Source organism: Hippocampus zosterae, chromosome 3, assembly GCF_025434085.1.
Source record: "Hippocampus zosterae strain Florida chromosome 3, ASM2543408v3, whole genome shotgun sequence".
NCBI classification, from domain to species: Eukaryota; Metazoa; Chordata; class Actinopteri; order Syngnathiformes; family Syngnathidae; genus Hippocampus; species Hippocampus zosterae.
Genome location: NC_067453.1, coordinates 25,335,119 through 25,358,779, shown reverse-complemented (window position 1 = coordinate 25,358,779; position 23,661 = coordinate 25,335,119). Strand labels below are relative to the sequence as shown.

At 43.6% G+C, this 23,661-nt stretch overlaps 1 protein-coding gene across 1 annotated transcript in view; it reads left to right on the top strand.

Moving 5' to 3' along the window:
* Positions 1 to 23,661, top strand: part of nell2a (neural EGFL like 2a) — an 80,794-nt gene that overhangs the window by 39,697 nt on the left and 17,436 nt on the right. Inside the window, exons 13-15 of the mRNA XM_052060702.1 lie at positions 9,188 to 9,313; positions 19,088 to 19,210; positions 19,759 to 19,854. Of these exons, the coding sequence (XP_051916662.1) occupies positions 9,188 to 9,313; positions 19,088 to 19,210; positions 19,759 to 19,854 (345 nt within the window). The remainder of the gene's footprint in view (positions 1 to 9,187; positions 9,314 to 19,087; positions 19,211 to 19,758; positions 19,855 to 23,661) is intronic.

Here is a 23,661-nt window from a genome sequence, read left to right as displayed (position 1 = left end):
CCTTCTGAAATGTCACCCAAACGAGATGTTCCAGATATTTATCAGACTGTACGTAGCCCCCCCCCCCAAACCCACCCCCTTCCCCTCCACACACTCACACGCATGCATACACTCACACACTCGCCAATCTGTAAATAGCAGTATCTGTCCACTGCAAATGCCACACAGGACAAGCTTAATTCACAAAGATTGCGTGGAACAAGATGGATGTGCCTTCAAATACATTCACGGGGCTTAACACGCCGATTTGTATGAATTCCACTCGCTGGGAATTGTTTTAGAAGAAAACAATGTGTACTTTGTAGATAATTAAGTCGTCAATCTTATTTTAATCTGGATTTACATTGTGTCCCGCATATCATGAGGAAATATATTCTTGGACTCCGCAAGATGTGCAGGTTGAAGAGAAAATGAATACATGTCACCTTGACAGAACCAAAGTCCTGTTGTGTGATGACGACAGTGAAAGAAAATCGGTGTTCACACGGCAAGATTTGGTCCGGTGCTACGCTGGGGCTGCCCCAGTAGAGCATTCACACGTGCAAATTAGCTCCGGCGTAGCCCCGGAAAAGGCCTACACCGGACCAAATTTGATCCACCTCAGGGAGGTGGTTTAAAAATTTGCTCCGGAGCAAATGCTCGTTTGCGAAGCAGCACCGATGTAAATTTGCACGTGTGAACGCAACTGAGTCAAATTTGCTCCAGAGCAAATGCTTGTGAAGAGTACGTATGGCGAGAATGCGTTGCCTTCGTGCTCTGTCAGACTTCCGTCATGTGTTTGTTTAATAACGACACAAGACTTGGCTGGTAACATCTTTCCTTTTGTAGAAGACTGGACTGTCTCAGAGTTGTTTGTGTAGTTTGTTCCTTTGTTTTGTGTTCACAACCCCCTGCCCCCATATAATTTATTTTGTGATTTCCTCTCTTGATTTTCTGTTTGGCGCATTAGTGTTTGCTTTAGTAAGTGTCATTGAAGTCATCGTTGATTTACGTTTTCGTGGGCGGTCACTCTCGAGCAGAAGGCACGGAGACCGAGAAGGAGAAGGACGTGCCTGTCCAGTAGTCGCTTGAGTTGTGTATACGTTTTAAAAAGAACCAACACGACAGCTCATTTGTTTTCTGTCGTTTTGCTCCGCTGCAGAAACTGCCGTGTGAACGCAAGTGGGGCTGCACCGACGCTGTGACGTCGTGTGCTATCACGCTCAGCGGCTTTGTGCGTGTGAACGCTCTACACAATTTGCTGCGGTGCAAAATATATCGCAACAAAATACATCGGTGCTGCGCCGGAGCAAATGTGTGCCGTGTGAACACCCCTATAGTGCAGTGGAGCCTTGATAATCCATTTGGAATGCTACCAGAATCCGTCCATCCATCCATTCATTCATTTTCTGAACCGCTTTATCCTCACAAGGGTCGCGGGGCGTGCTGGAGCCTATCCCAGCTGTCTTTGGGCAGTAGGCGGGGGGCACCCTGAACCGGTTGCCAGCCAATCGCGGGGCACATGTAAATAAACAACTGTTCACACTCACATTATAACCTAGGGACCATTTTTAGCCTTCAGTCAGCCAGGCACGCATGTTTTTGGAATATGGGAGGAAACCGGAGTACCCAGAGAAAAGCCACGCAGGCACGGGGAGAACATGCAAACTCCACACAGGAAGGTGGATTCGAACAGAGTACCTCTGCACTATGAGGTTGATGTGCTAATCACTGGGTCACCGGGCCGCCCGCTACCAGACTCATGGTGTGAAATTAATTTGGATGTGAACAGCCTACGCTGACAAAAAGTTTTTGTTAGATTTTATTTTCTCAAGCGGTTGCACAAAATAAAATCATCGGAATCCAGGTAATATTTAGAAATCAACTAAACAGGTACTTCAAAAATGCATCTGGGCCCATGTGATTTTATTTTGTGCAGTCACTTGGCAAAATAAATCAGAGTAAATTCAACACGTCATTTCTTTCAGTGTGCCTCACAAGATCATCAAAGTTATTTACTTATTTTTTTGGGTTGTGATAGTGTGAGATGATGCTGTTGTACATTTTCAAATGCAACACATGTATTCTTACACTTGGAAACACACACACACACATACACACACAAACACGCCTCCTGTTTTTTTTTTTTTTTCTCATTGGGTCCTTCCAAGTCACAGAGCACATTTGGTGCGTTTGATCACAGCGAGCCCGCGTTATTGAGACAATTTACAGCCCCGCGCACAGAATGCAGATTCCCAACTCGTTACTCCCGCGCAGTCATCGTAATTGGCTCCTGCTTCGTCTCTGCCAATTTGACAGTGAAGCTTTTTGCATTTCGTGTGTATGTGTGCTGTTTATTTCTTTATTTATGTAACTTTTGGGGGCTTTTTGAACTTGTTCATTTGGGAGCCATTTTCCTAATTGGCCAAGAACATTCATGCGAAAACCACTTATTGTGCTTCACTCCTAAGCATCAGTATTTTCACTCAGACACTGAAACAGAAATTACTACTAAATTTAACATGAAAGAACAAAGCAGTTAAAAAAAAAACACTTCTCGCTTGTCTTAAGAAGAAAACGAAACATGCCAAATCATTATTTTGATCGTATCCGAAAAGAGATCTTGCATGGTGGTAGTTTCGGGATGTGTTTAACTTCAGAGGTTTGACTTTATTTCAACTTTGAAGGACTGTTCTGCATCCATAGATGAATCATTGTCAAGTGTCAGAATTACTCATTTTAAGGGCCTCTTATTATGCCGGTGGAGCAACTCTTTGTCTCCGTGCACCTTCACTCCGACGGCCGATAAGTGTGCGCTGGGAAACACCACACCATGTTGCGGCATGCCTGGCAGAAGGATTCCGCCGCTCATTGACAACTTTGAGTGAGTTGCTATCGGTCAACAAGTCAAGTCAAGTCAACAGTATTTATAGAGCACTTTCAAACAGCCATTGCTGCATACAAAGTGCTGTACATGGAGTGATTTAACATACACAATAAACAGTAAGACAAATCAATAATAAAGGCGGTAGATATGCACTAAACAGTAAAACCAAGAACAAATCTAAGTCATGCTGAGTCGAATGCCAAAGAATACATACAAGTGAGTTTTGAGGAGGGTTTTGAAGATGGGCAGCGAGGAGGATTGCCAAATGTTCAGTTGGAGGTCATTCCAAAGAGAGGGACCAGCAACAGAAAAGGCTCGATCCCCTCTGAGCCTCAGTTTAGGTCTTGGTAATTCTAATAATGTCTGGTCCACAGACCTGAGGCGCCGGGCAGGTGGGTAGGGGCGGATGAGCTCAGAGAGCTAAGGTGGCGTGAGATTATTCAGAGATTTGAAAACAAAGAGGCGGATCTTGAAAATAACTCTAAAATGAATGGGGAGCCAGTGAAGGGATGCCAGAGTAGGAGTCATGTGCTCCCTCTTACGAGTACCAGTCAAGAGGCGAGCAGCGGCATTCTGGACCAGCTGAAGGCGCTTAATGGAGGACTGGCTGACTCCAAAGTAAAGGGCATTGCAGTAATCGAGCCGGGATGTGACAAAGGCATGAATTACTGTCTCAAAGTGTTCATGTGAGAGGAGAGGTTTTATTTTGGCCAGCTGTCTAAGGTGAAAGAAGCTGGATTTAACAACGGCACCAATTTGCTGATCAAGTTTGAAATCACTGTCCAGTTTAAGGCCCAAGTTTGAGACTGTTGACTTAAGATAAGGAGACAGGGGGCTCAGGTCTACAGGATGGAATGTACAAGTGCCACTGGGACCAAACAATATCACCTCTGTCTTCTTTTCGTTGAATTTCAAGAAGTTTTATGCCATCCAGGTTTTGATTTCTTCCAGGCAGGATAGGAGGACAGACGCCTTAATGAGAAGGCGTCTGTCTTGTCTGTCTCAGTGGGACATAGATCTGGCAGTCATCTGCATAGCGGTGAGCAATGCAAGAGGAGGCCTCGCTGGTGGAATGGCGAATCATCGCATTTCTTTGAGCGTTATCCAAAGGCAATGGTAGAGTTATCTCCCTTCTGCCAGACCTTGCTGGAGTGCAGTATGGAGCACAAGATAGCGAGGGCGCTCTTTGCAAGCTACATGCCATGCAAATGAAGGCGGATAAAGCCCCTATTTATATCCTGTTGGGACAACTTTAATGAGCCCGAGGAGGGGTGAGGGGGGAGGAGTGAAAATGTCAAAACAATTATAATCTTCATTCTTTAACAACCTATTAAAAACCAGGAATTTTCCGGCTTTAACCGCAAGTTGCTGTCCATTAAGAACAGCGCGGTCAACAGATCCAGTGTCAAAGTTGATCCGTGAATTTGACAAACTGTAGGAGTGGCGGCGAAATGGAGCCTGAAAGGCGAGGGTGTGGAAGGTCATAGTGGAAAGCCGGGACAAGAGTAGGAAGTTGAACAACTGAGACAACTTCCTCTTATCTTGTTGTCCATCCATCCTTCCAGTTTCTTGACTCCTTATGCCCTTCATGACAAAGCCAGGAACGACTCATGTCTTGAAAAACTCTCAAAAAAAAAAAAATCAGTTTTGATTCAAAAGATTGGAGTGAACTGAATCCGACTGAACTGAATCATTCCGATTAAAAATGTATCGAGAGATGCATCAAATCGTCTTTTACTGGAAATGCCACTTTTACAATATCCTACTGACAATTTCATTCCTCTTATAAAATGACATTACGAAACTCATTGCATCATACCCTCTTGGATTTAGCCACACCGGATCGGACCGAATCGTCAATCCACTGAATCAAACCGAATTGAATTGCTCCACATATGTTATATTGGGATCCGTCATCGAAAACCTCTTTTATTGGAGAGATGCACACCTCCGCTTGTAAATCAAGCCACCGCCTTACGTCTTATCGAACTGCTGGCTGTTCCTGAGCCGACGAGGCAGCGGATTGACCCCGATCTCTCCGATGAGCGGTAAAAGCTGCCTGTTGACTCCCGGCCAGACTTCTTGGCTGTCCACGTGACAAGCCAATCAAGAAAATGGAGTGGCCTAATGGAGAGACAGCGATTTGTTCGTGTGCCAATCTCCCTCCCCAATCATCTCAACGGCTAATATATTGTTTGAGCAACCCCAAGCGCTGTCACTGTATGCGGGATGGATGGCGTCGTAGAGTTTACAAGGCTCTAAATCAAGCTGCCGCCGGGCTCGGCCAATCAGAAGGAGGAAGAAGCTGTCACCTCGAGACCTCGGCTGAAGCTTACTGTGGCAGTTGAGGACAGCCCAGAGCAAATTTCTCTGTGACTTTGTCTTTTCAGTGACACACCAGCAGTCATTCCTTTTCCTTCCTTCCAACATTAAATCCACATCGTTTTTTCATTGTTTCTTCTTTTACGTCTACCGAGTCTTTTTCATTCTTGGTCCTGAAAGACCCCGTTTTTTGCCTTTCTCTGGGTCAATATCTCTTGCCTCTTTATCGCTTGATGAAAAACTTTTTCACACTCAACACATGTCCCCATAAGGGCTTTTGACCATAATCTATGTGATTTAAAATGTGGATCAGAAAATGGTTGGTTGGTTTGTTGCTTGGATCTAAATAGTTTTTTTTTCCCCTGCTCTAAAATGTTTATCCTGTTTGGTGTGCCGCTTCAAGTGTGCTTTGAGCTTTTGTCCCCCTGTGCAATTGCGTTTGACAGCCTGCCATCACCTCAACTTTTTATCAAAGCCATAGCCAGGGTTTTGAATTGGTCAGTTGTTTTATTTTCAACCTTTAATCCGAGCATTTGTCCTTTTCCTTTGGGTAATTGTTTTTTCCCCACCGTATTTTTCACAACTTGCCAAGCTATTGACCTGAATCATATCCCTCTGGTTTTGTGCTTTTTATCCCTCTCCTTACTTCCCGTCAAACCGCGTCAACCCTCGGCTTCTCTCAAGGCCAGTGACAAGCCTCTCGATTGGCCATTGACGGTGGTGCAATTTTCCTTGCGGACAGTCTCTCTTATATCTTCAGAGCTCAACTGTTTTATTCTCAACTTGTGTGTCTGGTCTTGCGGTTTTGCACTTTCCTCGACTTCCTGTCATTCTAAAACCTAACCGTCAATTTTCCTTGAGGCCGGTGACAGCATTCTCAATTGGCCATTGGTTTTCTTACCTGCCATGCTGAATCCGCAGTTGTGCCCTTTTTCTTTCGGACAATCAGTCTTGTGGTTTTGCCCTTCCTTGTTCCCCCGCCCCCAAAACACTTGAAACACTCAACTTTCCGAGAGGCCGGTGACACAGTTCCCAATTGATCAATCTTTTTTATCTTCCAGGTCAGAGCCACAATTTTTGCCCTTTTCAGATGGACAATCCCTCTTTATCTCTTACTTGCTAACTTTTTCAACCTCAACACCGTCTCTGCGCCAGTGACCGTTTTAAATTCATTTATTTTATCATATCATTTATTTTATTTGACTTAGATTTGCCTTCTTCTGTGCCATCTTTTTGGTTTTACTGCTTTCTCTCTCTCACTGCGTAGACTTTTTCACTCTCAACGCTTTGTTTTTCTAATTTTGTCCTTCGCCTTGACTTCTTTTCATCCCCCAAACTTTTCAACTTCTCCAAAGGCCAGAAACAGAATTCTTAATTGGCCATTCATTCATTTTCTGTCTTATGATGTTAAGACCCCAGTTCTTCCTTCATTTTCGCGCTGTTGTCTCTTACTTCTCTAACTCTCACTTGCCAACCTTTTTATCCTCAACTTTCCTCTCTGAGGTTGCAGTATTCGTACCTCCTTATCTCTCTCACTTGCCACTTTTTTTGCTCTCAAGTTGTCTCACAGGTCTTGTGAGTGCCCCCCCCTCCCCAAATTCCTCCAGGTTTCCTCAAGACCAGTGACAAGGTTCATTCAGCCTCCATTTTATTTCGTGAACGTGGCATGCAGCTTTATAGGTGGAGACGTCGAGATCGTTTGTGGGATTCGATGGAAACGTGAAATGAGGACATTTGAATGACACCGTTCCGTGCAGATACTCGGAGATCTCGGTTTGTCCAAGGACACGCAAGCTAAAATGCCGCCAATGCAAATATACTGAAATTCAACTTCAAGTGCGAGACCAGAGAAAGTATCTGGCATGGAGGAAATTCAAGGTTGCAATGCCTTTGTGCGCCCAAGCAGACACTGAATCGAGGAATTGAAAGATTACAATTAGATTGCTAATGATTAGTAATAGCCGTGACTGTTGAGATTGACTCTCACAAGGTTTCCCCACTATTGACCCGCACAATCAACACGGCCAAGCCCCTGGAGGCTAATACGGAGCTGTGTTTGTTTGTTCCATGGTGATTTTATTCTAATTGCATTCGCTTGCATCACAGCATCGAGATTCTTTTTTTTTTAGACCAATCCCGAGATTGAAGATTCTCCGTCTGATGCAAAGGCATTTTTAAAGCCCGGGAATAGCGGTTGCCTTAGCAACGGCTATTACATCCAAAAATGGATTTGTGAGAAGGCCAAACTAATAAATGGCATTCTTAAAGCACAATGAGCCACTTTATATGACAGTCGACTCAAAAGAACACAATCACAGAGTGTGACCTTTGGTTTATGAACTGTTTCTTCCACACCTCCGAAGTAACCGCGACACTGTCTACAGTTACCTTAAATAGATTGCCGATTGGCTGACGCGCCATTGTTACGTGATGAGGCGCAAACCTCTGCATTACGTCCCTGGTCTGGCGTTCTTTCATTCGTTCATTCTTTGTCTGTAAACAAATGGCTTTTTTTTTCTTGCTCCCAAATGGCTTCACAGGGTCTTAGAGGCGCATGAGTGCCAGGAACTACACAAGTAGGCCATCTTGTGAAGGAACAAGGCATTTTTTCTTTTTTATTCTCAAGAGGAGGGTGGTCAACACTTCAAAAAGTCTATTTCCCAAAAAGACACCTTACGACTGCCAAGGGGTAGAGCAATTTCAATCCAAGCTGCTGAAAACATGATTGTGTTTCCATCTGTTCATAAATTGTCCTCATTATGGTCGCGGGTGAGCTGGAGCCTATTCCCGGCCGACTTTGGCAGAGGGATACACCCTGGACCGGTCTCCAGGCAATCACCGGCCACTCACACTCACATTCACACCGATGGACAATTTTGAGTCTTTTAAATGGCCTACAATGCATCCTTTTGATGTTAAAGGAAAGTGGAGTACCTCGAGAAAATATGCTAACTCCACACAAGAAGGCCGAGCCAAAATTGAAATCCATAACCTTAGAACGGAAGCAAACGTAATGCCAACCAAACTGCCCACGGTTGTGTTTCCTTTCAGTCAAAATCTTTAAACCAAGGGTCTCAAATGTACGGCCTGCGGGCCAGAACCAATCCTTTCCTTGAGGATTGTTCTGCCTTTTACGGATGTTGGACTTATTACTCACACATAATTTTAAGTTGACACAAGCAACGTAGAACCTAAAGTGTTGGGACTCCTTTGAAAAAATGTGTTGCGCTGATAGAGAAAGAAAGATGACGTCCAATCCAGTAGCAAGACACAAGCCCTAGATATTTCATATGATGTTATAGATTTTTTGTTCGCAAATTTCATCTGCATGTCTAGTGTTAAAAATGAATTTGTGCTTGTTATTTTTGCAGACAGATTCTTTCCTTATATCGATAATTGTTGGTGTTATGACAAGCTGCCGGTTGTTTTTATTTTGCAGTGACTGTAAATATATGTCCTCCATGTGCATAGCTAATCCATTTTTGTTCATGGTTTCAAAATATCTACATGGTTGTGGAAATTTATGTCAGTTTATAATGATTTTGTAGGTCATACGCCGTTTTAATAAAAGGTCGCTACGTACTATATATAAGTCCACTCTGATCTGTAATTTGCACCTGTAAATGAAAACACTGATTCTTAATATTGTCAAAATATTCAATATGACCTATTTCCAGAGGCAGGCTATGCATGAAACTTCTTTTTGCTTCGTTAAAGCTGACACAATAAAGCGGAAAGTTAAATCAATGACAAGTCGCGAACATGGTCTTCCAGATATTGATTCCAAACCAGTTATTACGTGAGCTTGAAAAAAAGGAGCGGAACTATAATCTGCTTTTCAACATTTGGAATATTTCCTACATGAAGGTCAATCGACAGACGTCGTTATGATCTGATTAGCGAAATAGCGTAGGTGCTCTTGCCAGATGGTCATTGCGTTTCATTTCGAGAAATCCAATCTAACGCAGTGTTGTCTCCCCCCCCCGCTTTCCTTTTCAGACATTGATGAGTGCGCTGAAGGGAAGCACTATTGCAGGGAGAACACCATGTGTGTTAACACTCCCGGCTCCTTCATGTGCATCTGCCATACGGGCTACATCAGGATCGATGACTATTCCTGCACAGGTGAGTCCCTTTGCCTGGCTTCACGGCAGCCTGTAATGTAATTACAAGAGCTCTGTGACATGTTTGTACTGCAGAGTATTTGAAATATTACTTACTTGTCAATGGTGTTTTATTTTATCCATACGCAAGTAGCTAGTAATCAATCATTCCATCAATTATCCGAGCCGCTTATCCTTTTTTATGAAATAGATGTGCGACTAGATCGTGAAGCATTTTCATTTCCTGCCCCTTACCTAATGTGTTTTGCACAACCCACTCCATTGTATTACATAATTTCTTCTACACGATTACATTCGATTACATCACAGGGGTCAAACCAAAGGCCCGGGGGCCACATTCGGCCCGCCATGTCATCGTGGGCGTAAACTTCCATGATGTTTGCTAAAATCTGTACCAAAATGCCAAATTGTCAAGTGTAATAAATAAAGTTGAGATTTTGCAATAATTTCGCAACCCTGTTGACACTCAATTGAACAATAATTGAAAAAAACAAATACTTGACTGATTTCAAAACTAGCAAGCCATCAATTTTTTTGTGTACAAGTAATAATACGATGTGATGACGAAACTTTTATTCGGTTTCTGTTGTCACGGCCCTCCGAGGGAAAAGGTAACTCCAAAGTGGCCCGCGACAAAAATGAGTTTGACACCCTTGGATTACATAATTTTTTATATACATGTAGAATGTATCAATAATTTTGAACCGAAGTCAGGCAAAAATCGGATTCAAGTTTTTGCGTGTCGCCTAAAATGACGTGATGAAACAGATCTTCGCTATTGCAGGAATAAAAGTTTGTGTCGCAATCATGAAGTGCAGAATTGCTGGCACCATGCAAATCCGTTCCCTCTTAAGATGCAAGGGCTCTCGAGTGGCTTGTGATAGTAGCCCTCTCATTGCCCATATAAGGACAACTAATTGCCCTCTCACTGCCGATTACCGTTTGACTGCAAAGTTGTGCGCGCACAGACAAACAAGGAGAGGAAAGAAATTTTTCAGGCTGAAGCGAATGAAGCCGTGTGGAAGCCGAAGTGTATTGCACATCGATTCCAATCACAAAATGTCTGCAATGATGGAAGTGTTTTCCAATGATGGGAGAAACTTTCAAAGTACTAGAAATGTGTTTGGACGAATGCGTGTGGGGGACAGTCTTCATCTGGTGCGTGAAAGTACGCTGTAGTGTGTGTGTGAGTGTGTGTGTGTGAGAAAATGACGGCGAACTAGAGAAAGAGTAGAACTGTGATGTAAGTGCCGTTTATTCATGATCAAAGTTGAAACTGAGGTCAATGCAAACAACAACATCAACAAGTTCAGGCCAAAGATTGGAACTTGAGCAACATTTTAAATTGCGCCTCCACTGAGTGAACGCCACAAAAAGTTCTATTTAAGCAGAATTCAGCTTTTTGATTAGGGCTGAATGTCATCTCGAAAGTCCTCAATCCTCTGACTATGCAGCGTTAATCCGCACAAAATCAAAAGTACGGCAAAGGTCACCTTGGACTTTTAGAGAAGATAGTGCTGTTGCTTGGCTCAGCTCGGCACTGTTACTTTCCAGTCTTGTTTTTTTTTGTGTGTGTGTGTGTGTTGTGAGGTTGCTTGGCAACTAGCCACCTGACTCTCATCCTCAGCAAAACAAATATGACTGCCCAGAAAGGCATCAAGCTTTTCCCACATTTGATTGAATTAATGCAGAGCAAAAGATGATTTTTTTTCTTTTTTCTTTTGCGAAAGGCTTGTTGTTGTTATTAATTGTAACACAATACCTTTTTGACTGGACATGTCTCCATATACAACATGAGCGAGTGCCAAAAGCGCTTTATTGTGTCAACGGCCTGGCATTCATCCATGTCAGTGAAAGTCATTTCGCCATTGCGAGTCCCATAAACGAGCTCAAACAAAAGTACACAGCAAAAAAAAATAAAATGCTGCAGTCATACAAAAATGTAATACAGGCCGACATGTGGAGCTAAAATGCCAAATTGTTTACCCTGCACAGCATATTCCCACCATTACAGAGTTACGGTGGTGTCATATCACGTTACATTCAGAGCAGATCAAATCCGTACAGTATTTTCTTTGCGAAATGCTATAAAACGCTGCCCCCTTAAAAAAAAAATCTAAACTTGCTTTTTTGCTCTTTTGGGCGAGATGGAATAAAAAGATATACAGGGGATATAAAAAGTCTACCCCCCCCTCCTCCGTTCTCACAACAGGTTTTTGTGATTAAAAAAAAAGTGATCAAGTCCCAACCTTTTCCACCATTAATGTGATAGAAATAAAAAAAATACAAATAAACAACAGAGATCATGTGACTGCAGAAGTATGCACACCAGAATTTGTCCCGTCAAATGGGAGTCAGAACCCACCCACTATCATTTTAAAGGGCCTCTGAGTAGCCCCAAACAAATTTCTTTTTTTATATTTTCTTTTTTTATTTTCTCTTTTTTATATTTTGGTTTCTTGCTGAAGATTTTTTTTTTAACACTTGGACTTGGGGGGAAAAAGTAGTCCCTGAAGACAAAAAGTATGGGACCGCCTGGTGTAAACCTCTTGGATAACAATTGTATCCAGATAGCTAAAACGCTGGGAAATATATACAAGAGACACTCATTTTCCCTTACTTGGTGGGGTTTTTCTTTTTGGTTGTTGTTGTTTGCGTCAGATGTGACGAGTGAATTGTGAATTTCCATTTCAGTGGTAGTTTAACATCGCTTGAAGTGCGGGAACACTTGACAGACTTTGTCGAGGCTTTTTTGCCCATTTCCAATTGTTAGCTTTGATTTAATGCATAATCCAGGATCACACACACCGCATCGAATCCAAGCAACATCTGAGCCAGTCAGCCCTCTTCTGTCCTTCATCTGAAAACAACACAATGTCAGTGCCGCATAATGAGCGGGCCGATTCACCTCATTCCTCGCCAGTGGTTCGAATGCTTTACCACCCCCACCCCCCTAACCCCACCCGCCATTGTCAGAGGAAAAGAGCGACCTGTGTGGTATCCGCTTTGGCTGTAATTAAAACGGCAATTTTCATCAATCCAAACTAACGCGAGAGTGAAGAGGCTGAATGTCGAGGCGCTCTGAGAAGCGCTGGATGCCCGTTGGGTTCCTGTCGCGTCTCCTTCTTTGAATAAAGGGCCAAGCCTGAGTGGTGCTATGAGAATTTGCATTTAGAGCTCCATGCTATGCTCCCGTGGAGTTTTTCCTCCCCTGTGTCAGTGGTAAAAATTTGGGGAATCAAGATTCTGAGTCTAAAAAAAAACATCTCATCCATTTTCTATCGAGCTTGTCCTCATTCAAGTTGCGGTTGGCATCGCGGGGCACCTCCGAAAGACATCGGCAACAATTCCGGGTGAACCGTTTTGCACACGCGACAAAACATCTCCGAGCTCAACGAACAAGAACAGTAGAGCACCACCGAAGCGGCAATCCTACGACTTTTTTAATCTGTGCTGCTAGCAAATTTTATTTCCTGCATTCTACTTGTTTTCTGTCACGGTGTGCTCATTTCTCAGATTCTCCGTGGAGATTAATAACACCCCTCCCAACCCGGTGGATTAAATTGCAGCACTGTATTGTATGCGGGCTCTATTAAAATGGCTTCAAATCAGCAGCAGTGCACGGGCCGCCTGGCTCCTTGTGAAAGTCAATATGCATGATTAAACCTGGCTAATACTTCGGGGTGAGGTTGATGTCATGACTCTTTCCCTTGCATCAGTCGAATTAGAGTTGTAATCTTTGCATTGCGTTATTGTACTCCCATACATTTGAAGGCTGGCCTCGGAGTGCTTGATAAGAAATGCACAAGGAAAAGGAAAGGAATGCCCTTGCTTGCTGACACTCGTCAAGAGGTCGGGTGATACTCTCAATGGTGAATCGCAGAGTTTCTCGCAATAAAGCTTGCTGATGAACTGATCATTTGAATCAGCCGTGTCTTGAGGACCAGACTAGGGCACCCCTGGTCTGGGGTGAACCCCTACCACAATGACAAGCCAAACTGGACAGACTTTTGAGTGAAGAGCAGGCCAATTTTGTTTCTTTATCACGACTACAACTAAAATAAAAAAAAAGATGATTAAAAAAAAAAGACAACTAACTAAAACTACATCTCAGGTGTATAAAACTCACCGCACACTAACTATAATTACAGCGGAAAATGTTTTCGTTAATCGCAGTTAATATCATACATGAGGTTTTGTGGTTGACTTAAAATGTATTCATTTTAATTTTGCTGTACTTTCATCCAGGAGACGGAAGGTTAGAGAGCAGGTTGAGAATTGTAGCTCACATTACTTGATTGTACTATGCGACCTATTTTTCATTCTGCAAATACTCTATATATTAAGACAAAAAGGTCAAACTAATACTAAAACTAATAAAAACAAACCCAAAGTGAAGTATTTTGGGGGAAAAACAAACAGAAAAACCTGTTTTCAGTACTAATTACAACTTATATATATATATTTCTTTCCCAATTCTCTGGCAACCGTATATTCAGGGTGTCCCCGGCCAACTGCCCGAAGACAGTTGGGATAGGCCCCAGAACGCCCCGTGACCCTTGTGAGGATAAAGCAGATTGGAAAATGGATGATTGGATATAATTGTTCCCAGGGCATTTCAAATATATTTGATTAATCCGCAGATTTTAACCATTTGCCGGTTAGCCCAGTCCATATCACTCACAAAATTGCGGGGATCCACTGGATATTCAAATCTTTCACCTTGTTTAGTGTTATGTCGCTGCAAAAATATGCGACTAGATGGCTCGCTTAATTTCCCGAATAGTTCGGCCCTGTCAAAAAGCTTCTTGACATGAAAATAAAATAATTTTTTGGGACTCCTGATCCCAAGTTTGAACGACACGTCCGTCTCATTATTGCCTTGGCAAAGGAAATAAACTGAACCCAATTGTCAGAAACACTGAACGTAAACATCACACGGGGCGATCGTTAAAAATTCATATTAATTATAGAGCACACACTGGGGTGCCACTCTTGATGCATGCCGATGCGCCTCCTTCGCACCGGTGGCAGTAATTGACAATAAGCACGAGATGACACGAAGCCACCGGCTGCAGGAATCCGCGGCACATTCAGAGCCATCGGACATCTGCTCGTGTTTGAAAAAAAGAGCCCAAAGGGAGCGCTGATGGCTCCAAATTGACGGCGGAAGAAATATTACAGCTGTGCAAGAGAAACATAAAAACCAGCCTCTGCGGAACCTATTGACATTGTGCATTCACGTGATGTATGAGCGTTTTTATCTCCCTCAATTGCTTTGACCAATTAACAAATTGCAAAGTCAGACCAAATAATGCAGCAGTATCGATGAGCCGCGTTTATAAATATATATATATATATATATATATATATATATATATATATATATATATATATATATATATATATATATATATATATATATATATATATATATATATATATATATATATTTTTTTTTATTGCACAAGGCCGCCGTGCAAAGAGGATTAAATCGACGGTAGTTCATTTCATGGCTCAGTGTTTGTGTGTCGGATTAAAGGGCCGATTCTCAGATTTAATTCCAGACAAAACAGCACGAAGCCCGAGTTGTATTTCTTTTCGGCTTGCCGGGGAGGGAGACGGGGCGTATTTGGACAAGAACGCCACCTCCGCTGTGGCAGGTCATCGCCTCGCATCCCAGCTGGAGGTTGACTGGAACGCATGTACGATTTAAAAACAAGCCCTTCCTCGTACTCGGAAGGTCATCACTTCTATTCTTCATCTTTTACCCAAAGCTTAGATGAGTCGTTAATCCATAAAAGGTGGCGGCTTGCTTCCGCACTGGCTTTGATTGGTATTAAAGTAGGCTGTCCAGAGGTGTGTATGTTATAGTGCTTTAGTTGTGTGTCCTCGTTTAATCCCGAGATAACCGGACAAGCTTTCCTGAGGCATGCTGCATGACAGTGCATATTAAAAAATAAGAAACATAAAATCGGAGACCTACAACTCAGAATAAGGACTTGTCTAATTGTCACATCACTTTCAGTTGATTGTCTCAGGTTTTCACCTGAGACAATGAGATGACCATTTAAAAAAAAATTGTCCTAATTTTGAAACATCATGAAGCGACAAAATAATTCCAAAGTGCAAATACAAATTATTTTTGCACTACACGGTGCTTGTTATTGAGACTGGTTGTACAATGCACACTTCAGATGTTTAATTTAGTATTTTTCCTTTGATTAATTTAAGACAGGGTGGGCTAGTGGTTAGTGCGTCGACCTCACAGTGCAGAGGTTGTGGGTTGAATCCCGGCTCCGGCCGGCCTCCCTGTGTGGAGTTTACATGTTCTCCCTGGGCCTGGGTGGGTTTTCTTCGGGTACTCCGGTTTCCTCCCACATTCCAAAAACACGCATGGCATGCTGATCGAACACTCTAAATTGTCCCGAAGTGTGATTGTGAGCCCAAATTTGTCTCTGCGATTGGCTGGCAACCCGTTCAGGGTGTCCCCCGCCTACTGCCCGAAGACAGCTGGGATAGGCTCCAGCACCTCCCGTGACCCTTGTGAAGATAAAGCGGATCGTAAAATGAATGAATGAATAATTTAAGACAGGGTGTTTGCATTTTATCTGTTTGCATCGGTACATCATATTCATCGAAACATCACCACAAACAGATTTCATGTTGAGAATCGGGATACCTTTACATATAATTCATAATGGGTGAGTTATAATTGCAGCCTTGTGAGATCGGGACTTGTGTGCACGAAATGTGATCTGGACATCTTCCATGACCACTTTCTGGCATTGATGCCTTTTTATTTTCGCTACCAAAACTAATTGAAATTAGACAATCAATCGTTTGTTGAGCGTTGAATCAGAATTGGCCACCCAGACCTCCGCTGTCAATACTGAGTTGGTGTCACGAGATTGCAGGACTTCCAAAAGGGTTGCTGTCACGCCAGTTCAAGACAAGAATAGAGTGTTTTCACCCGGGTGGCCCAAGGTTGTTGTTTTTTGTTAGAGGACGGAGCGAGTCAAGCAGCAGAAGACGCATCCCTGCTGACTGACTGTACATAATTGATTGTTTGTCTGTCCACGCTTTGAGCAGCGGGAGCTGAAGACGGGGAGCAATTACCTCCTGGCTCACCTACAGCGCTCCCAGTGCAGACATGTAGTATCCCCAAATACCTAAATAACCTAAAACCCTGAACTCGAGGGAGAAAAAACACTTGGCATGCGCCAACCGCACTCGGTTCAAATTGACGGAAGGCAGACGTGACCTTGGCGGAGAAGAAGCACTCCTCTCGCCGGTGTTCGTAAATTTACATTACAGCAGTTTCCCCTATCGTGGCAAATCGAGGCCAAATTGGAAATGGATTCACGTCGTATCGATGCGACTGCAAAGTCAAAATCGCGGGATGAAAAAGGAAGAGACAAACGTAATTTGACGGAGGACCAAGTCCCAGCGGTCAAATCAGACATATGAGACACAAGTCTTGATATGGACAAGAATCTGGTCTTTTTGGGGATACAGTGAAACTCCTCTACGGCGAATCTTACATGGGCGAAAATATACCCCCTAGTGTGAAAAAAATCATAATGCATTAACACCATTTCCACTTTCCCAACAGCAACCATCACACTGGTTTACACATGCGCAGTTTACACATGCCAGTCAACCTCACAGTGTAGAGGTACCGGGTTCGATTCCAGCTCCGGCCTTCCTGTGTGGAGTTTGCATGTTCTCCCCATGCCTGCATGGGTTTTCTCCGGGTACTCCGGTTTCCTTTCACTTTCCAACATGCATGGCAGCCTGATTGGACACTCCAAATTGTCCCTCGCTGTGAGTGTGCGTGCGGATGCTTGTTCATCTCTGTGTGCCCTGATGATATGCGTGTCCGATATACGATGATATGCGTCCGTTCGGGAGGGAGGGGCACACATGAAGGATATAACATTCAAGGGGGCTGTTTAATACTCGAGGAGGGGGTTCAAATGCTTTCACATTTCTTTAATGTTATACTTTTTGGTCCAAAGATAAGGTTTTCAGATGGTGCTGCGGAAGGGATTAGGGAGAAATATTTCTCCTTGTAAGCAAACACGGCCGAGGCCCGGGAGGATAAGGGTTCATTAAGTGGGCGCAGATTGTTTCTCTCTCGTATAAAAGAGCCGCAGTATTCTTGCAGCTGCCGCGAGCAGACGGAACATTGCAGGGTTTTTTGTTGGGGTTTTTTTTCCTCCACAATTTTGTTGCTGTGTCAGTGCAATAGAACGTATAAATGACGCAAATCTTTGCCTTTATGGGCAAACATCGTTACTTGGCATACCCACAGACAAATCGATGTAATGTATCTGAGCAGCGCAACTTCAACCGCATGCTCCCAATGTCTCATTTACGGCCCACTGGAGGCTACTTTATAAATGATGTTCCGTTTCTGTTGAGAAAATCAAGTGCGGGACTCCTTAATCGTTAAAATATTTATAAGAAGTTGCCGCGGGTGATGACTAAACAAGATTACTTTGCATGAGGCCATCTGTAACCTTGAAATTTAAATGCTAAGAATCGCTTGGTACTTTGTTGAAAAGTCCTTTACCTGCTTTTTTTTTTTACTTGTGAGGTTGTTGCAATTTACTTCAGCAGCACCAGCTCTGCACCCTAATATATCAGGAAGTGTGTAAATGGCCTGTTTTATTTATTTATTTATTTTTTAACTGTCAGGAAACGACGAATAACAATTTCTGTAACAATTGCGGGTTCCGGGTTTGTAACTATTTTATTCTGACTCATGTTTGTTTTGTGTGTAACTCATCTGTCTTCTTTGAAAGAAAGAAGAATGAAAATTGGAAATATTTGAGCCCGTCCTCGTTTATCGATTATTGAATTCTCTTGAATCCTGCTTTTTGCGCCTACTTGAGCCCGTCTTCGTTTATCGATTATTGAATTCTCTTGAATCGTGCTTTTTGCGCCTACAGAAAGCTGTGGGTTAATTTTTTCATCTACATTATTGGCCATGATTCTTCATGTATATTGTAAGTTGCTAAGTTACATTTTTGGCAATGGAAACATGCCTTGAAAGATGGGATCGTCAAAGCCGACATTTGTGTGAGCTGATGATCTCGGGTATATGCATTTTGCTCTGGAATGCCACCACAAGACCCAAATTGTGTCAATCGATATTTAATTAATCCGAGTGTGTTCACTGCCTTTGAGCGCTGCTAGCCAACTCTTCCAGGACAGTCTGTCGTTTGTGTTGTGTTGATGTCTGATTCCTGAAGAGTAGCTGCACTAGACGTGTACTACACTATCACACCCGCATCGCCCCGATTGTGTGGGATTTATTCTAATTAGCAGCTACGGTCCATTTTTTGCAGTGGGAGTGTTTGTGATTCTGCAGAAGACGCGAGTGTTGACAGCGACATGTGCAAATGTGCTATATAAACACATGCACGTTTAGAAGCCATTGTCTCATTGAGGAAATGACAGAGCCAAACAGATGTCTTCATTGATGCCTTGGCGCACATTAAGAAGTTAATTTACGCCTGATTCATCATTCTGTCAGGTTCCAAACAATAACAACAAATTAAAGTGAAACGGCTCAAATAGATCATGATAGGAGAGATGCAAATGACTCAGCCGGCAGTCTTACTCATGTCTATTTACTTTCTCGAGAGTCATTTAATCCAGCGCTGCTTGCAATTGTTTATCGCGTATTCGTATGCATGAAAAAAAAACAAACAACCAACCAAACAAAAAAAAACCCTTTAAGATGCGTCTTTTGTGTCCTTCCCAGAGCACGACGAGTGCCTGAGCGGCCTTCACGACTGCGACGAGAACGCCCTGTGCTTCAACATGGTCGGAGGACACATCTGCTCGTGCAAGCCGGGCTACGCCGGCAACGGAACCGTCTGCAAAGGTATACGGCTTCGTTTTCAGCGGCGTCATGGGGGACTGACGGGCGACCAGAACGTTCCCGGAAGCTTCCCGCTGTCTCTTAATGAAATGCGTGCTCACTCTTTTGATTGGAAATGTGTTTGTGCTGCACCATTTCTACACATACACACACACACACAGAGTTTTCACATCAGACATAGATTTCCGGGATGGAAAAAAAAAAGATGCAGCACTTTGAAGCTCACCCCAAATAAAGATTTAATATTTGTTCATCTGAGCTGGAGGCACGTGACGTCCGCGCTTATCTGCTTCATCTTTCTCCCCTGCATTCCATCAGCTTTGTGGACACACATTAACAAACAGCCAAGCCGTGGATAATGAACATTTTTTTTTTTGCATTAACCTCAGCGAGACTCATTCATCACGCGGAATAATATCATGAATCATGTTGGTGAATGAACTCGTATTCCATCCGCAAATACATACGCTGGGGCTAGTCTAATTGCATAGTTAGTGGTCGTTCATCTCGGTGACTGATGGCTCTTGCTCTGTCCCCCGCTCTTGCTTCAGCTATGTGTGACGGCTTGTGCCAAAACGGCGGGACCTGCCTCTCACCCAACAACTGCGCCTGCCTGCAAGGATTCACTGGCAAGAGATGCGAGACAGGTGAGAAGTATTCAATTGTCCGTCTGGCCTCCACCACACCAGAGATTTATGGCTGTTGAGCAGTCGACGGAGATAGCATGTAGCATTAGCCAAAGTAATAAACACAACCCTAAATTAAAAAGCAATTCGAAGCCATCTCCTTGCTAACCAGGTCCTAAGGAAACCACACTTGCTGATATAAAACATAAAAATGCTCTACATCATAGTAAACATGAAATGTTGTTTTATTTTATTCTTATGAGGATTCGTTGTTGTTCAATCGTTGGACTTGAAATGTCACCTGACAGTTAAAGGTCCCCCACCCCCGCACTAAACGGTTGATGAATAAATGGACACACTCGCTATGCTTATTGGCCATTCATCTATAATGTATGCTTTGCGTGGGCGAAATGTGTGTGCGGCTACACTCGTCAGTGAATAATGACCTTGTAGCTCTTTTATTGCCACGATGGAGGATTTGTAGTGCGCATGCAGCAGTATGGGAATTACTCGATATTGCGCATTAATCAGCGCGGATTTCATCCTCATCGGCTCCGTGCGCAGGCCCGATCGCAGCCGGAGCCACGGTCCTGATGCACGTCTTATATCCCCAAAAAATGTGTGTGTATATGTACATATACAGTGTGTATATATACATATACAGTGTATATATACACACTGTATATATATATATATATATACTGTATATATATATATATATATATATATATATATATATATATATATATATATAATATTCCTCATAAAATTACCGATAAAGTCAAGTCAACTTTATTGTCAAATGTGCTACATGTGCAACTTACAACACAGATGAAATTACATTCCTCAGGCAAGAGAGGAGCCGCTGCGGGTGCCGCGCCGCCATCAAAAGAACAGTTAACATAAAAGGACAAAATAATACAACACAACACATAAGACACAGTCGTCCAATCTTAACCACTTTTTCTGCATACACTTTGTCGCTTAACACAGCATTAGCACAGCATAGTAGCAACTAGAATTGTACTGTTGGTGCCAGTATTTTCTCACATCTGGCACGGAATGCGTTAACCTACCCAATTGCACCGAGCACTAGTTCTGCTGTCCAGGTTTCTACTCGGAACTAATAGCAAAAAGTGAAACGAAATATCGTATGTGTAATAAACAAAAAAGGGTCAGTATTTCCCGACTAGTGTGCAGTGATTTATTTGAAGCCAGCTGTCGTACGGTACAAACGCGTTTGGTTTTCAATTTGGAAACTCCAAGCTATTTCCTCGAAATGAGGACAGGGAGATTTAATATCCTCGACTATGAGCACGTTTATTTGATTTTCACTGATTAGTTGAGGGCGGCCCGGTAGTACAGGGGTTAGCACGTCGGCTTCGCAGTGCAGAGGTCCCGGGTTCGATTCCAGCTCCGGCCTCCCTGTGTGGAGTTTGCATGTTCTCCCCGGGCCTGCGTGGGTTTTCTCCGGGTGCTCCGGTTTCCTCCCACATTCCAAAAACATGCGTGGCAGGCTGATTGAACACTCTAAATTGTCCCTAGGTGTGAGTGTGAGTGCGAATGGTTGTTCGTCTCTGTGTGCCCTGCGATTGGCTGGCAACCGATTCAGGGTGTCCCCCGCCTACTGCCCGAAGACAGCTGGGGTAGGCTCCAGCACACCCCGCGACCCTAGTGAGGATTAAGCGGCTCGGAAGATGAATGAATGAATGAATGAATGATTAGTTGACAAGAGTGCGTTACTTGCAATGTCAGGAACTAATTGTGAGCTACTGTCTAACAGTTTCACTCAGAGGTTCGCTCACTTTTGTTTGCCAATAGTTTTGTCTTGAATGACTGTGTGTCGTGTACTGTAAATTTAATTAGACTGCTCAGTTGAAATAGACGCCAGGCCACGATTGTCTACTAGAGGGCAGGCCGATCCTGAAGGAAAATGACGAAGCATGATGGCAGGGGTGGCCAACAAAAACACCCACACCTCACGTTGTAATCAGCGGCTGTTCCGTGACTGACGAAGCATCGCGCTCTCCAAAAAATTAACCGCGTGCTCTTTCATGCGGGTGGACGCGGCAATCTCATCTTGGCGGCTGCGTCTAATCAGTCGCTTTCTCATCCCCCATTTCAACCGCTGCCGAAATGTCCTTCAAGTGACAAACGGCGGCGTTAATCGAAAGTCAAGTCATGACGGTTCCCTTTGCACTTGAGTGAAGGGAAGCGAGCTTCTCGGCCCCGCTCATCGCTTCACGTATTGATTGCACATAAAGGTCTTTTTCTTTATGAGGCGTTTATTTATTTATTTATTTTTTTACTGCCCGTCTTGAAAAACATTCATTTTCTCCCGCTGCTGCCGCAAGGAAGCGGAGGATGTCCGAGAGAAGGCTGTCTTTGGCCCTTTCCTTTAAGCACTGTTTACACTTGGTGGGCCGTCCTTCAAAATGGCCTCTTCAATTCTTTGTAGGGCTCTTTTGTTGACGATAATTCTGTCCATGCGACGGCTAATTAGTTTTTACATCGCCTCAGTTAGAGCTGAACTGTTTTAAGCTACCCCCTCACATTCGGGGAAAACAAAAGAATGCTTGGCTTCATAAAGGTGTCATTTTCAGCCCCTTTCACACACTTATGCACTCTCGGAGGGGGGGATGTTCGGCTCTCTCTTTGACAGCTTTATTAACATATTGGCGCAAGTTCGACAGTGGCGCTTTTAGCAACGTACCACGCAAATGGCGATTTTCACGTTCATGAGAAGAAGCAACGTTGGACAGGTTGATGGCGTTGTTTTTTTTTTTTTTTGTGACGATTGTGCCTTCAGACATCAAAGCAGCTTGAAAGAAAACAGATCAAGATGTGCTTCACCTGAAGACTGTCCACTTAATTTCAAGACATTGAATGACAACATTGCTCAAACCGCTTAAAAACGTACAAGAAATTCATAGTTGCCATGTGTTTGCCCATACGTCATCTCACCAATTTTTGCATCACCAACCAAGAATCGTGATACTTGAGTGAGAATCTCTCAGCGAAATCGAAGCATTTTAGTTTGACATACGTATGAGGCCTCCATGGCTAACATGTGGTTAGCCATGGATGAACATGGAAAGGCTTTCACTGCAAGTCGAAGCCCATCCGTTCCCTCATTCTTCTTCTCAGAAGTCTGGCAGCTTTTAGAAGCCTCCCCTGAGACTCATCCCACTGCAGACTGGCGGCCTGTCGTATGACACAGATGCGCGCTTAACAACCACCACCACTACGACAAGTACTCGTACTTCCAAAAAAAAAAAAAAAAACCTCACCATTTCAGTTGCCATTTCAGGTTGTTCTCCAGTGTTTTGTTTGTGTAATTACGTGTAAGGGTGCTCATGTGTTTGAATTGTAGTGTTTGTGTCACTTGTCATTACCATTTTGCGTGTGTGTGTGTGTGTGTGTGTGTGTGTGTGCGCGTGTTGCTGACAGACGACGGCAGCTAGGAGAAGTGTGGTACCTTATGAATTATGCAGGACGCAGCTGAGGCAGGGCACACGGATGCGCGCACACACACACACACACACACACACACACACACGTATGCACGCACGCGCCTGCGCCTGCGCAGGTTATGGCTGTAAACGGACGCAGAGAGCTGACATGTACCTCGTGCTCCCAAACAAGCTGCCCAGTTACTGTCACCTGGGGACAATTTCGAGTGTTCAATCAACCTGCCATGCATGTTTTTGGAACGTGGGAGGAAACCGGAGTACCCGGAGAAAACCCACACAGGGAGAACATGCAAACTCCACACAGGGAGGCCGCAGCTGGAATCGAACCTCTGCACCGTGGGGGTGACACGCTAAC